This window comes from Misgurnus anguillicaudatus, chromosome 21, assembly GCF_027580225.2.
Source record: "Misgurnus anguillicaudatus chromosome 21, ASM2758022v2, whole genome shotgun sequence".
Classification (NCBI taxonomy): Eukaryota; Metazoa; Chordata; class Actinopteri; order Cypriniformes; family Cobitidae; genus Misgurnus; species Misgurnus anguillicaudatus.
This window is the reverse complement of record NC_073357.2, coordinates 8865531-8882686: the sequence shown is the minus strand read 5'-3', so window position 1 is coordinate 8882686 and position 17156 is coordinate 8865531. Positions and strand designations below refer to the sequence as shown.

At 39.0% G+C, this 17156-nt stretch overlaps 1 protein-coding gene across 1 annotated transcript in view; it reads left to right on the top strand.

The window, feature by feature from the left end:
* minar1 (membrane integral NOTCH2 associated receptor 1) overlaps positions 1-11035 on the top strand; it is a 50503-nt gene extending 39468 nt beyond the window's left edge. The window contains exon 4 of the mRNA XM_073859016.1: positions 9721-11035. Coding sequence (XP_073715117.1) covers positions 9721-9918 — 198 coding nt within the window. The 3' untranslated portion in view covers positions 9919-11035. The remainder of the gene's footprint in view (positions 1-9720) is intronic.
* Positions 11036-17156: the final 6121 nt, after the last annotated feature.

Below are 17156 nucleotides of genomic sequence, written 5' to 3'. Positions count from 1 at the left end.
CATTGTAGATGCTAAAATGCGAAGGAATTTTTGACATCTCGAACGCTGTTCCCATGGCAATGCATCAAAGTTTACTATTATTTCAGGCATATTTAAGGCTCTTGGCGTGCTTAGATTAAATTTAAATTTGGCAAACACATCAGAGTTGTCGGCTGTTAAGTGTTGACAAAAACGTCAGATAAAGGCGTGTCTATTTAGTGTCTCACTAGCGCCCCCGTTTGTCCAAAATGTGGGGTTTCTTTTACCTACAGTCCCCAATTGGGTCAGTAACAACATAAATAGTCCACTGATATTTACCCACTTGATGCACTTGCCCACCGTTCATTGTTTTCTCGGAGGCACCGTGTAGCGGTAAAAATACGTGCGAGGGCCCGCCATCGCTGCTTGCAGCTATATTTTTTATTATTATTATTTTTTTTTAACACTTTTGGGCACTTTGGGTGCCTAAACATACTCGAAAACTCTTGAAATTTGGCACAGACGTCAGAGTCGTCGGCCATCAGGTCTGGGCAAAGGCTGGAACACGGGCGTGGCAGGGGGGCTCTGTAGCGCCCCCTGTAATGCAAAAACAAACATTGGGGCACAGATCGGGCAAACATGTACGCACATGTACGAGAGTTGGTACGCATATAGATCTCATCGACCTGAACAACTTTCGCCCTCTAACATTTTAGCTCCGCCCAACAGGAAGTCGGCCATTTTGGGTTGTTTAAAAAATGCATGCAGTGAACTTTTAAATACTCCTCCTAGAGGATTCATGCAAATGACACCAAACGTGGGTAACATGATGTCGAGACATTGTACTTGCTAAATTGCGAAGGGATTTTTGATATCTCAAACGGTTCTGCCATGGCGAGGCGACAAAGTTGTGGCGAAATCACAGAAACAGGAAGTGTCTAATATCTAAGGCAAAAAATGTCTAATTGTGATGACACACGGGGTGTTTGTTCTTCTGAAGCTTCCGATCGCATCGATGTGCCTATTGTGAGTCTCGGGTATAGCGCCACCACCAGGCGCCAGGAAGTGTGTCAGTCACAAAGGTGGATTTTTTTGACAGTTGCATGCAATGTTCTTTTAAATACTCCTTCTAGAATATTCATGCGATTGACACCAAAAGTGGTCACCATGATGCCGAGACATCGTAGATGATAAATTGCGAAGGGATTTTTGATATCTCAAACGCTGTTCCCATGGCAACGCGTCAAACTTTACTTTCATTTTAAAGGCATATTTAAGCCTTTCAGTTGCATACAGTTAACTTTTAAATACTCCTTCTAGGATTTTCATGCGATTGACACGAGAAGTGGTCAACATGATACCGAGACATTGTAGATGATAAATTGCGAAGGGATTTTTGATATCTCAAACGGTGTTCCCATGGCAATGCATCAAACTTTACTTTCATTTTTACACATATTTAAGGCTGACAGTTACATGCTGTGAACCTTTAAATACTCCTCGTATGGGATTCATGCGATTGACACCAGAAGTGGTCGACATGATGCCGAGACATTGTAGATGATAAATTGCGAAGGAATTTTTGACATCTCGAACGCTGTTCCCATGGCAACGCGTCAAACTTTACTTTAATTTCAGGCATATTTAAGGCTCTTGGCGTGCTTAGTTTAAGTTTAAATTTGGCACACACATCAGAGTTTTCGGCTGTTAAGTGTTGACAAAAAGGTCACACACAGGCGTGTCTCTTAAGTGGCTCACTAGTGCCCCTGTTTGTCTAAAATGTGGGGTTTCTTTTACCTACAGTCCCCAAATGCCTCAGAAACAACATTAAATAGCCCACTGATATTTTACCCACTTGATGCCCTTGCCCGCTGTGCATCGTTTTCTCGGACGCACCGTGTAGCGGTAAAAAAACGTGCGAGGGCCCGCCATTGCTGCTTGCAGCTATATTTTTATTATTATTATTATTATTATTTTTTTTTTTTTAACACTTTTGAACATTTTGGGGGCCTTAACATACTCGAAAACTCTTGAAATTTGGCACAGACGTCAGAGTCGTCCGTCATTGCAAACGGGCAAAGGCTGGAACACGGGCGTGGCACGGGGGCTCTGAAGCGCCCCCTGTAATGCAAAGAAAAACATTCATGCACAGATCGTGCAAATATGTACGCACATGTACGAGAGTTGGTACGCATATAGATCTCATCGACCCGAACAACTTTCGCCCTCTAACATTTAAGCTCCGCCCAACAGGAAGTCAGCTATTTTGGATTGTTTAATAAATGCATGCGTTGAACTTTTGAATACTCCTCCTAGAGGATGCATGCGATTGACACCAAAAGTGGTGAACATGATGTCGAGACATTGGACTTGCTAAATTGCGAAGGGATTTTTGATATCTCGAACGGTTCTGCCATGGCGAGCCGACAAAGTTGTGGCGAAATCAGAGAAACAGGAAGTGTCTAATATCTAAGGCAAAAAATGTCTTATTGTAATGACACGCGGGGTGTTTGTTCGTCTGAAGATTCCGATCGCATCGATGTGCCTATTGTGACTCCCAGGTATAGCGCCACCAGCAGGCGCCAGGAAGTGTGTCAGTCACAAAGCTGGATTTTTTTGAAAGTTCCATGCAATGTTCTTTTAAATACTCCTTCTAGGATTTTCATGCGATTGACACGAGAAGTGGTCACCATGATGCCAAGACATTGTAGATGATAAATTGCGAAGGGATTTTTGATATCTCAAACGCTGTTCCCATGGCAACCTGTCAAACTTTACTTTCATTTTAAAGGCATATTTAAGCCTTTCAGTTGCATACAGTTAACTTTTAAATACTCCTCCTAGGATTTTCATGCGATTGACACGAGAAGTGGTCAACATAATGCAAAGACATTGTAGATGATAAATTGCGAAGGGAGTTTTGATATCTCGAACGCTGTTCCCATGGCAATGCATCAAACTTTACTTTAATTTTTACACATATTTAAGGCTAACAGTTACATGCTGTGAACCTTTAAATACTCCTTGTATGGGATTCATGCGATTGACACCAGAAGTGGTCAACATGATGCTGAGACATTGTAGATGATAAATTGCGAAGGAATTTTTGACATCTCGAACGCTGTTCCCATGGGAACGCGTCAAACTTTACTTTAATTTCAGGCATGTTTAGGCTCCTGGCGTGCTTAGTTGAACTTTAAATTTGGCACACACATCAGAGTTTTCGGCTGTTAAGTGTGCACAAAAAGGTCAGATAAAGGCGTGTCTCTTAAGTGGCTCACTAGTGCCCCTGTTTGTCTAAAATGTGGGGTTGTTTTTAACCTACAGTCCCCAAATGGCTCAGAAAAAACATTAAATAGCCCACTGATATTTTACCCACTTGATGCCCTTGCCCACCGTGCATCGTTTTCTCGGACGCACCATGTAGCGGTAAAAAAACGTGCAAGGGCCCGCCATTGCTTCTTGCAGCTATATTTTTATTATTATTATTTTTTTATTATTTTTTTTACATTTTGGAGCAATTTGGGTGCCTTAACATACTCGAAAACTCTTGAAATTTGGCACAGATATCAGAGTCGTCGGCCATTAGGACTGGGCAAAGGCTGGAACACGGGCGTGGCAGGGGAGTTCTGTAGCGCCCCCTGTAATGCAAAATAAAACATTGGTGCACAGATCGGGCAAACATGTACGCACATGTACGAAAGTTGGTATGCATATAGATCTTATCGACCCGAACAACTTTCGTGCTCAAACCTATTAACTCCGCCCAACAGAAAGTCGGCCATTTTGGATTGTTTCAAAAACGCATGCGGTGAACTTTTAAATACTCCTCCTAGGGGATTCATGCGATTGACACCTAACGTGGTGAACATGATGCCGAGACCTTGTAGATGATATATTGCGAAGGGATTTTTGATATATCGAACGGTTCTGGCATGGCGAGGTGACAAATTCATGGCGAATTCTGAGAAACAGGAAGTGTCTAATATCTAAGGCACAAAATGTCTTATTGTGATGACATGTGGGGTGTTTGTTCATCTGAAGATTCCAATCGTATCGATGTGCCGATTGTGACTCCCGGGTATAGCGCCACCACCAGGCGCCAGGAAGTGTGTTGGTCACAAAGGTGGATTTTTTTGTCAGTTCCATGCGATGGTCTTTTAAATACTCCTTCTAGGATATTCATGCGATTGACACCAAAAGTGGTCAACATGATGACGAGACAATGTGGATGATAAATTGCGAAGGGATTTTTGATATCTCGAACGTTGTTCCCCTGGCAACGCATCAAAGTTTACTATAATTTCAGGCATATTTAAGGCTCTTGGCGTGGTTAGAATAACTTGAAATTGGCACACACATCAGAGTTGTCGACTGTTTAGTGTGGACAAACAGGTCAGACATAGGTGTGTCTCATAAGTCACTCAGTAGCGCCCCCGTTTGTCTAAAATGTGGGTTTTTTTTACCTTCAGTCCCCAAATGTGTCGGTAACAACATTAAATTGCCCACTGATATTTACCCACTTGATGCCCTTGCCCACCGTGCATCGTTTTCTCGAAGGCACCGTGTAGCGGTAAAAAAAAGTGCGAGGGCCCGCCATCGCTGCTTGCAGCTATATTGTTGTTTAATGTAACTTGGTTTTGATACTTTATTTACAGTTATTATTGGATCATAATTATTATGTAATTTTAAAGGTTATTGCTCACTTGAGTCTATTTTTATTACGAAAAATATCAAATTACTTCACTATCAATTAGCAAAATAATTGTCTGGGACAGTCCTAGATTAGTTAAATTATTTAAAAGTAATGTGATTTCAGTTTCCCATTTATTTAATCACTGAGGATTTCTTAAAAAAGTGTAAAAATCTCGTCTCCTTCTCATAAACCCAATCTCGTGTCTCGTCACACCCCTAATAAATATTTATTAAATGCTTACTCTATTATATAAACATTAAACATGTTTTGACCAACAATGAATCTCATTTAACATTTAACAATGAATCTCATTTAACATGTGTATGTGGCTTGTGTGCCCTATTATTACCATACATATATGCAACCAAAGATTTTACTAATAGAGCACAAAATTGTTAATAAGAACATAAAATCCCTCATAGATCTAGCAACTTATTTTTACTCTCATAATGCACAACATTGATGTATTTACCCTTAAATGCACAAAGTGACTGATTTTGTTCAGTCTGATGGTTTACTTTGGGGCATATAGTAAATGATGACAAAAAAGTTAAACAATTTTTGTGTTGCACCATATTTTATTGAAATATATTTTGAGTAACCTTTCTTTTGTATTGGTGTTTCAAATAGCCCATCATAATCTGTATTTTAAGTTTGTCAAGTGTTAATGGCAGATACGTTACTAGTTAGTTTCAACAATGTGTCCGCCCCCGGCAAAAGTTCAGGCTCAGGATTTTTTTTTGCTTTAACCCCTGCTTACTAGTCCATCAACAAGATCGCCAGATCAGCATCCTATCCAGTGCTGTCTTTTAGCTCACGCCAACGAGTAAAAACCTGACCGAGTAGGACTCTTGTACGGTTCCTAACGCGGTCAGATTCTCTTTTCCTTTTCCTACTCTCTTCCGAACGCGCTTTTAAATCGTAACTTTTAAATCGTTTAGCCATACGTCTCAAATTCGTGCGTGCAGTTGTTGTTATACGCTTGATTGACTTCATGCAGCGCTGCAAGAACCGACAGCCGGATGCCAAAGTGCCGTCTCGGATCATTCTCGTGGTACTTTTACATCATCTGACGGTCGGTTCTTGCAGCGCCACACAAAGTCGAACAAGCCTAACGTGTGTGACGTTGTTGCCGTAAAGCAAGTCGTGATTCTCGCGAGATTTGTCAGGGGCGGTTCTCTCAAGCTTGCATTGCTGATTTTGCTAAAGGCGTCCTCCCCGAGCTTCAACAGGAGGATGATTCGCCCTACTATGACTTTGTTTACCACCAAAATTACTTTGAAGCTGTTATATTAAGGTAAAATAACTGCATAGTCTGTCTTTAACATTAGCACTTTATTCATGACATGGATACCATATTAACTCATTCACCACCATTGACTAGTTCATTTATGAGTTCATATTTAACTAATAAATATGCCTTTCTGGACGAATTTCAAAGTGAAAGTGTAATACCGCTTTTATCCACCAGATGGCGCCAAAACGAATTTATCAAAAACGGAAGTTAAAAAGATTTAATGGTTATTTTAACTGCCTTTATGTTTGATAGTCATTCTGAGTCTGATCTCTAACATAAATTTCTTTACAAAAACGCAATTTTTTAAGCTTTTTGCTCAAAATGTTGTATTTTTGAAGAGAAATATCCATATTTCAGTGGTTAAATTAAGTAGAAAAAGTAAATATATAATGAAACGTTTTTTCCCCATTTTGTTTGTTTGTTTATTGTTTGTTTGAAAGCAGAGGGTGTGTTATTTAATTTGATATAATTTGTATGTTTATATATTTATAGAAAATAATTTTTCCTGCAAGGAATTTTGTGAAAATTTTGTTAAAATCACAAAAATGCAGGTGGGCAACTTTTTTCAAAAAGGCTGGTGGTGAATGAGTTAATCATACCTTCATGTTTTGCTTGCGTCTCCTCTTTTCTTCTAAATTAAGCACTTGATGATTTTGACATTTTCCTGTCCCTCTCTGTGTTTATTTGGCAGTCGGTTATCAACTGATTCCCATCTCCGCACCACTTTGTCACGACCAGACAAAACTAAACAAATTCACCTTGGTGACCATAATTGTTTTGTAATACCTATTTTTATTATTTCAGATTATTCTGAAAACTATAGGCCTGTATTCAGAGAGAACTGTCCCCTGCATTGCACCCCACCCACTCCACTTTCCCATCTTCAAAGTTTCTGTGTACATAGTGAAAATTGTGTCCCATCTCTCAGTGCTGAATGTAGCCGTTTGGGGCAACAGAAAAATTGCCCATCTCGGATCAGATTTGACTACGTTGATTGGCTAAATTTTATGATATATTATCATAATACGTGTTTATTTCCTAAGCCAATATATTCCAAAGTCGGTTTTCTATGCGATTTCACAGATAAGTCAATTTATATAATTTACCATAGTTTTTTCAATAATTAATTATTTTGTGTGTGTGTGTGTGTGCGTGCGTGCGTGTGTGTGACCCAGTACTGACATTGTACATGCTCATACCAGTAATCTTATTCTCTGTTCACATAACATTGTACCAGTAAATTACTGGTGGTCTTAGAACTTCCCTTACTAGAAAATTGCCAGAACTGATTTAACAGTATTGTTAAAAAGGTGGTCTCCTAATGGTAATTTACCAGTAAAGACTGTGTGTGAAAGCACTTTTTAAAGCGTAACTAAACCCCTGGTCAGAGCCTGACTCCACCCACTGGCAATATTTGAAAAATGCAAGAAAAGTGGGCAGATCCCAAGGGACGAACTAAGTGTGTGGTGAGATCGTAACAAGGGCGTGGTGATCTTGAACCTGTTTACGTCATGAGTCATTTTTTAGAACCCACCATCCAATAGGAAAATTCAACTGCAGTAGCCACCGTTCAACCTGAAGAGGGCAGCACTCAGATGTTTTACACCCTATATTGTAGTATTGAAACACTTTATATCCAAATGTCAAAAAAACTTACTTAAATCAATGAACAGCACTAATAAAGCCCCATTCTTACAGATCATTAACTAAAAAAGTTGGTTTGGGTTTAGTTACGCTTTAAAATCAAAAATGTATCTTAAAATTTGTCTTCTGGAAAAAACAAATATGCATTCCTGGGCGTATTTACATTTTTATAAAAAAAAATGAAAAAGTGTGTGTTTTATGATTTTATGGCACATTTTTATTGCAAACCTTTTAAACTTCTCATTATTAATATATCATTTTTGAGTGGCTTTTTGCTCATTAGCTCTGAGTCTTGATAGCTTGACATTAAAGTGGTAGAAATTAAGAGATACAGCATTGCTCACAGCTCCTATATGTGCACCCAATTAAAGTCTAAACAGTCTGCTCAAGACAACATTTTTAATCGATGTGCTGACCTTCTACCACCAGACATAGATTTTCTGACCACATGAAATTCATGAAAAAGCAGGGCATTCAGCTGAGATGTGTTGCCAGCTTTGGTTGTGCTGGTTTAAAATGAACACTGACAGGAGTAATGTTTATAGTCGATAAATGTCTTGTCTTACCTTGTTTTATCGGAGCTCTGCTTTTGATGACCCGTACTGACTTCAGAAAGTGAGAAAGCCAGGAAGGAAAAGCATTGATGGATAATGATGGATGGTTATGTTATTTACCTCAGGCTGTATGCCATTACTATGGCCTTTGCTGAGCATAATGCAGTACCATTACTATTGCTTGTTTTTAGGATTAGGAATTTGAACAAGCCCCCATGCCGATGTATAAAATTTCAATGTGAACCTTGTTCATCTTCCAAGCCAACCTGGGACCGGCTGTGGCCACCCCAACACTACCAGGAGGGGCTCCTCAAAGAGATTAGCTCACACTGGCCAGTCTCGGCAGGTTAAATACCCTGGCTATTGCTCAGCATAGGACCATTACTATTGCTTGTAATTAGGTTTAGTGATTTGAACGAACCCCCATTCTTAAGTATCAAATTTCAGTGTTTACCCTGTCCTGTAACCGTTTGTGGTATGGACAGGAATAACACAATTCATCTGGTCACCCCAATGCTTCCAACCCAACCTGGGACTGGTTGTGGCCACCCCCGGCAGATTGAATATTCGGGGCAGACAGATCGGACCCCATCTGTTTACCATTTCATGGTTTCACGCCCTGTTGAACTGTCTTTTTCAAGTTCTTTTCAACTTTCCTTGTCGACTATCGGTCTTGTGCTGGTATTTAGCCTTTGAGCCTTGGATGAAGTTTACCACCTCATTTGGGATGCACTCTCAAACAGCCATATTCTGAGAAGTCCACACTGCGGGACAGGCTTCCACTGGGAAAGCATCCAAAAGGACTTAGCTTACAGTCCACGCCAGGGTGGAGCGGACTTCCACACGCCTCATGTCCCTTGCCCGCTGTGGATTCAGCTCTGCATCTGGCTATTACTTTTCCAAGTATTCCCACTTACAGTTTTTGCCTGCTGGATCTGACTCGTATCTAGTGCACAAAGCACAATTGCACCACAAAGCCTTAGTTATAATTATTTTGTCATTAAGGGTGTAGAAGGTTTTTTAAACAATTTGTTGAGCATTATATTTGGATTTAATCTCTGGGAAATACACACACTGATTAAGATGTACAGTAACTTGAATGCACTGTAATTCTCTTTAAAAAAAAGCTTCAGAATTCAGAATGACAGCCTAGAGACCAACAATCACCTTGGTATACTTAAGCAACCACTTAGCAATGCCCTAGCAACCACCCATAACACCCTAGCAATCACCAGGCAAAATGTAAAATCTAGTTTTGGTAGATCTCACTTGAATTGTCTAGTTGTCAGTCATTCTTGTCTCTAGTTACTTTTGCCTTCCTGTTTTAATCTTCCTCCAGGATACTCTATGTCTCCCTTATTCCACATGTATTAAAATGGCGATGTGATGAACAATCTCATCTCAGTAGGATGTGTTGCTTCGGTAATCTATCTGCAGTTAGTTTGATGACTAGACCGGAGCTCTATTCATCATCCACAGTCTTTATTTCTCACCCGTGACTAGAACACTATAACGGCCCACTTAGTTTCCAGTATCTCATCAAAACATCTCACCTTTCTTTCCATCTGCAGGTCCAGGATTCACTCAACCCCAACAATCTGGAATACTGGATGGAAGACATCTACACTCCAGGTTATGATTCACTGCTCAAACGCAAAGAGGCGGAGTTTCGCAGGGCCAAGGCATGTAAGATTGGCGCGCTGATTGCAGCGGCTGCCTGCACTGTGATACTGGTCATCGTAGTGCCCATTTGCACCATGAAGTCTTGAGGTTTCTTGTATTCTGTGGATTTGTGTTTGTATAATTTTATCTTTACTGGGTAAACCTGGGACACTAGAGAACTTTTTGTCGAGTTTCTCGATTTAATATTATAGTCTGTGATTAGGTCTAATTTGAGCCACCGGCCTTAGACTTTTTGGGAATGTCATTCAAGGTATATTATAACAGATAATTCATTATGAAATTTGATGTTTGTCTTTTTTATTTATAATAGTCAATATTTATACTTTGAATATAGTAGATAACCTTACTAAAGGCTCAGAGATGCACACTTGTTTTATAGTCCAATATATTATGTACCAATATGTTTTATGTCTGCTTTTTCTGGTACTGCAATAGAAACTGGAGGGAAAGCTTTAAGTTTAAGCATATTATATTTTTTACTGTACAATGATTATAAGAATTAAAACAAACGTTATTTTGACTACGCAAGCAGAATGTTTCAGAGCAGAGAGACATTTATCTTTGGAGAATACTGGAAAGGCTGGGTTGTGCAATGTCTTTTTCTATAAAATCTATATAATTCATTGCCACATGCATTCAGTGAGACCACAGTATGTATGCGAGAATACAAATGTAAGTGATTGTATTGAGGGGTGATCAAGAGTTCTGAGGTACAATAAAATGATGTTTATTCATATCATTTTATTAGTGACATAGTTTTGATTTAGGGATGCACTGAATGTTCAGCAACTGTCAGGACTATCACTAGATATTTTGGGGGCGTATAAGAGAATATAAGGTTGGGCACCCTACAACACCCATTTCGCACCAAGCCAACCTAGCTGTCCAAAATCTTTGTCTGCAATTTAATAATACAAACCTACTACTTTTGCTACTGCTTTTGACCACTAAAACCAGTCTTCGGAAACTGAACCGAAGACCAGAAAGCTTCTTTCTCAGACACTAAAATGCTTCCCCTGCTGAAAAACCAGCTAAAACCAGCCTTAGCTAGTTTAACTGGTCTCCCAGCTTAGTTTAAGCTGGTTACGCTGGTGTAGCAGCTAGGTTTTAGAGGGGTTTTAGACACTTTTTAGCTGGCCTGGTTGGGAGACCAGCTGACCCACCAGCTTAAACAAGCTTGACCAGGCTGTAAGTTGAAGTAGCTGGTATGGTCAAGCTGGTGGGTTAGCTGGTTTATTTTTTCATTGTTTAGTATTTATTTTAGTGTTTTACCCCAGCGAGTTTTTTTCCAAAAGAAATCCTTTGTTGTGTGGTGTCATTTGCATTTATTTGACTGGTCCTGATATTTATAAAGCATGCAGGCTTCTCACTCTACGTTGGTTGCTATTTGATCGTCCCATCAAAAACTTTATTGTTTGATTAAATTTAAACAGTGTTTGCACTTATTCTGCCAAATGCTTTTTTACTGTTTTTAGACAAATAGTTTCGGTTGCCGAACATTAATTGCATCCCTATATTATGAGGTCTGTATCTAAATGCAGCAATTCAAAAACTTAATTGTAGCATAGCTGCTTACATTTTGATTGTGATTATCTTTTGCCTTGTTATATCATATATAATCTTAATATACTTGAATTGCTAAATTACTTTTAGCTAGCTCAGTTTGTTTTGAAAGTGAAATGTTGCTTTTTGCACTTACTTTATTAAAATTGAAATACTGTGAACTACAAAATGATGTTCATGTAGTAAGAGAGTGGTCAAATTGTAGGACTGTGAATGAAAACTGTCTGTTGGTCAAAACTAATATTTCATTGTGGCTCTGTTCCAAAATGCTGTTTACTGCCTATATAAGCAGCTGACTTCTTAAGCAGAATCTCAGAAGTCACTGATTTAGAATGATCACCATGGGCAGTGACACCATTCGCTCCCAAAGACTTGACCTTTAAATTATTTCATCTGAGTTTGGTGTTAGCGTGATGCTAAGCTAATATCACAACATGCAAATAAGCATAATGGTACATAGCGCGCACACACAAGGTACAATAGAAAAGATGTTTATTATATTATCATAGAGAATTATTGTATATTTTTCAGTATTAAATGAAAATGCTTTTACAATCAACATTTGCCACCTGCATTGCGTTGCTGCCTTGATATTTGGCTCCAAGATCCTATTGTAAATTTACATTTACGCATTTGGCAGACACCTTTATCTGAAGCAATTTACAGTGCATTACATTTTTATTAGTATGTGTGTTCCCTGGGTACAAACCCATGATCCTTTGCGCCCATATAAATGGTCAACCGCTGAGGTTTACAGGATTAAATGCAGCATTATTATATTTGATTTTATGGGAGTGTCTATGATGCGTTACATTGTTGCTGCCCACTATACTGTAGGCAGCTCACTAGGATTTGGAAAAGAGTCACAAAACATTGTAACATCCACTTAATATTTACAGGTTTATTTAGTCAATGTCATAAGGATACTTGGCTATACAATCATTTCTGAAGCTACTCACTTCCACAACAACACACTGACCTAATGTTTCCTTTACCTGATCAAAACAATTGTACAGTGTTTATTGTATCATGGCGGGTTTGATACCCTGAAATTTAAAGGTGAAGTTTGTAATTCCCTTAATGATTAAATATTATACTTTCTCTTGTACCAGTATAATATGCAGAAAGAGTCTAAATGGGTGGCACAGTGGTAACATTGTTGCCTCATAGCAAGAAGATCCTTGGTTTGAGCCCTGGCTCAGGTGGCCTTTCTGTGTGGAGTTTGCATGTTCTCCCTGTGTCAGTGTGGGTTTCCATGGGTACTACGATTTCCTCCGACTGGCCAAAAACATGCAAGGTATGCCGATTTCAGACAGCACGGTTTTCAAAGTAGTCGGCACACATTTTTTCACACAGCCTATCTGGGGTAGCGTTCAGTCGCTGCTGTATTGACACTGTATGATGAATTGGCGACAGTGGGTTTCACACTGCATGACTTTACCTTTAGGAAGAATCGCAGACAACTTTGTCCCAGTCCAAAATCTACGTCTCACAACCAAATGCATATGAGAAGTGACAAGGAAACAACACAAGGTCAGGCACGCACAACTTGAGTTCTCTTGTGAGACTGGGATTATTATTAAAAATGGTAGCCCGCAAGAAGCTTGCAATACAAATTGCATGTGCGCTCATTTGCAGTGAAAAATAAGAAAAGATTGTGAAGGAGGAAATGGTTGGGGAGACTCCTCCCAAACTTCCAGCTTTGTTGCTCTCTCATTGGCTGTATGTCTTTGCTAATGTTATTTTTAGTCAGAACACATTTCACTTGGCGATGATCTCAGATCATGCCTTAGATAGTTCACACTGTTTGATTGTCACTCGCGTAAACGAGCACTGATTTGCCTGTGATTAGGGGTATTTGTCGGCGATTTCCCAAAACCTGCCAGCGGGCAAAAATCAGGGCTAAAATCGTGCCGTCTGAACTAGGCATTAGATGAATTGGAAATACCAAATATGTCCCTCCCCAACCTGGTTCTCACCATGAATATAGCCATAGATGCTGGAATGGCGTAAAGAATAAATCAAAAAGAAGAGTCTAAACACTGTGGCAATTGCAAGACTTTGACACAACAACTTATGGCTGAGCAACGATGGGATTGGGACTGGGATTGGTACGAGTGTTTGAAAACATCCATAATTTTTGCTTTTCCATTTAACGGTGCTAGTGGCTTAAAAATTACAGACTTCACCTTTAAGATACTTTGGATATGCACATGGAGTGTTGATATTACAACTTGTGCTACAATGCTGTTTTTCATCATAGAACAGATTGCAAAATTTACACAATAGACTTCTGTGAAATGTATTTTCATTGTAGTTTTGCAATATTAGAATAAAAATAATATTCAGGTTTACCCAAAAAATTAAATTCTGCAATGATTTAATCACCATCTGGGTTTTTTCACCGAAACACACATACACACAGATTTCTATTAATGATTAAAGTGAACTTTCATTTTTGGTTAAACAACTCTTTAAATCAGCCTGACCAATATTTAGGTCATTGAATGTGACCTTTTATTTAATCTGCTGGTGACCACGCCTTTGACACAGGTACTGTGTGTAGTAGCACGCTGTAGGACCATGTAAATAATTTCAGGTTCAAAGTGCATTGTGTCAATCAAATGTATTCTAATAAATCTGTTACTGTTCAGACTGATGAAAGTGTGCCTTTTTCCTTCTAGATGTTGCTTTGCATGATTCATGGTTCATTTTTCATATATTTATGTTTAAAGCCACTCTTCCAGTGTAGATGAAAAACGATGGCTGATAAACCGGAAGTCATACATTCCCTATGGGGAGTTGCAAAGGGGCTGCAGGGGTGCCGACCATCTGTGGATGCATACATTTCCGATCCATTTTTAGCGTTGAATCCGTTAAAAAATAAAAAATAAACTTGTGTGACAGCGCATGCGATACGCCAACCAGAAGTGATCTATTTCAGTGTATTCCAATCAAAATGGTTTGTGGGGTGAAAATTATTAATCCTTTTTTGTTTAACTTTCAGTAACACTTGAATCCTTTAAAAAAACTATTGATTACTGATAAGTAATACATTACTAATTTAATATGTATATGTTATTATTTTAATCTTGTCTCCATATGTTCTCTCCAAAAAAATATTTGCAGTCTTTGTCATATATGAATAGCTGTTTATAGTTTCATTCATTTGCATTCATTTATTTATTCCACTATAGTGAATGAAGCCTCTTGCGCTGGAGTGAGCTTCCCTCTCATGTTGGCATGTATTAACAATTAACCGAAAACTTCATTACGACTGCCACTAGGTGGTGAACTCTGACAGTCGTGTCCGAATGTCGTGGAAAGGTGGCTCAAGTCCAGCCTGTGACAGGTTTCTAGTAGAGATGTGCATTTATGTCATTTTTTTCATTGTGATTAATCCATAGGTCTGAAGAACGAGTACTCAATGCGGGGCAATTAAAGGGGCCCACGTCATGGTGAAAATGAAAATAGTTTTATTAAAAACACTCAAATAAAACTTAATTTTGAGAAAGCTATGACAGAACAATAAACCCATACTAGATTAATGACTAATTTAATATGTTTTAAACACAAATCTCTTACTGGAATAGCTGCGTGATGAAGTAAAACTAAAGGTTTAAACACAAACCGAAGCGCTTTCTATATGACGCACTCTACATAATATTAAAGCTATGGTCTACGATTTCAAAGATTGTTCAATGTGAAGAGAAAAAATAATTTAAAAAATTCATTCAGTCTATTGGGTGTATTGTAGCAGATAAGTTGACCAATGTAAACTGTCCGGCCGGACAGCTTACATTGGTTAACTGCTCTCATCCAATCCCTGCTACATTTGAAATTCCACCTCGTGCTCGCGTCTCCACCCCATCGCACACCACCCCGCCCATCTCCTGCCTGCGACATGAAATTTGTGTCAGTGTATGGTAGCTAGCGAAGCAGCAACATCTCACTAATGGAAAAAAACTAAACGACAGCAGCTAGCAGCCCCTGCTTGTCCCTACAGTAAAGGTTGGAAGAAAAAGGAAGTCTGTTGAAGAAAAATTTGAAAAACGCCGGACTCTAAGTAGAATCAATATATGGTCCGCCATTGACTGTTGGAGGAAGCTTCAGGGAGATTTGGGGCTGAAAACCGACGCCGACACGGCAGACTTTTGTTGAACAGGTACGCATTTATTTATACTTTTATTGTGTGAGGTGTTACATAAATATCTTTTTATGAGTCTGACAACATGCTGTCGGTCAGCATCGGAATGTTAGCCGTTTAGCATCGCGTATCACGGGTCAAAGTAATTATATTTACAAAGATTGTGTGAGGTGTAACTTATATATTATTATCAATCTGACAACATGCTCATGCTGCTAGTCGGCATCGGAATGTTAGCCGTTTAGCATCGCGTATCACGGGTCAAAGTAATTATATTTACAAAGATTGTGTGAGGTGTAACTTGTATATTATTATCAATCTGACAACATGCTCATGCTGCGGGTCGGCATCGGAATGTTAGCCGTTTAGCATCGCGTATCATGGGTCAAAATAATTATATTTACAAAGATTGTGTGAGGTGTTACATCAATATAGTATTATCAATCTGACTACATGCTGATGCTGCCGGTCGGCATCGGAATGTTAGCCGTTTAGCATCGCGTATCACGGGTCAAAATAATTATATTTACAAAGATTGTGTGAGGTGTTACATAAATTTAGTATTATCAATCTGACAACATGCCCATGCTGCCGGTCGGCATTGGAATGTTAGCCGTTTAGCATCGCGTATCACGGGTCAAAATAATTATATTTATAAAGTCATTTCTTGAAGCTCAGGAGGGAAACGTATTCCAAACGTTGTTGTGAAAGTAAAAAACGTCAATTACAATCATAATTGTAATTGTTCATTCCTTCAAGCTTTTATGTGTTTACTGCTCTGTAAATCTCTGTTCTGATGTTTACTACCAATGATCACAGCTTGAATGAGTGACGTTGTTCAGGTGGTTTCCCGGGGGGAGGGATCAGGTAGCACAAGGTGTCGTCCCCTTACCTGTTCACGGTCAAAATGTAATGTTAATGCTCGTATGGCTCTCTGGTATCTCTTGACATTTGATGTTTAAATGTGAGATGATAACCCATTGAACTTTTGACGGCGCTGTACATTTTGCACTGACTGACTGTATTTCCTAATCACGGCACCCTTTTAAACCATAGTGCCTCAGTGATGTGAGGTGTGACTGGCTTCACGGGATCGGCGGGCTGGATCAACGGGTTGCGGGTGCGCGGAATTATCTGTTTGTTTTTGAATCATGCATGGCAATGTTACTGATGTCATACACGCTGGTCTGCATAGCTCAGTGCTTCTCAATTATTTTCTGTCACGCCCCCCCCTAGGAAGAAGTAAATAATTTGCGCCCCCCCAACTCTCCGCCGCGACTGTAAATAGTATAATTTGTCTATAAAATTACACATCTGCAAAACATTGTATCCTCATTAACATTAAAGAAAACACAAAACAAGAAATATCAATCAACTTACAACAAAGAATAACTTTATTAACATTGTTTTTTAGTCTGTAACAGAAAAGACAAAAAATGCATCAATTTGCCTGAAATAAAATAAATCAGTCCTTATTTACAGTATATTTTTTGACCATTTGATACTGAAAAATTTAATTAAATATAATCAATAAATAATAATAAAAAACTCAAGCTTATCAGCGTGTTTGGGTTGTAATGTCTTTAAGTGACGGTGCAAAAAAAACACTTCCTG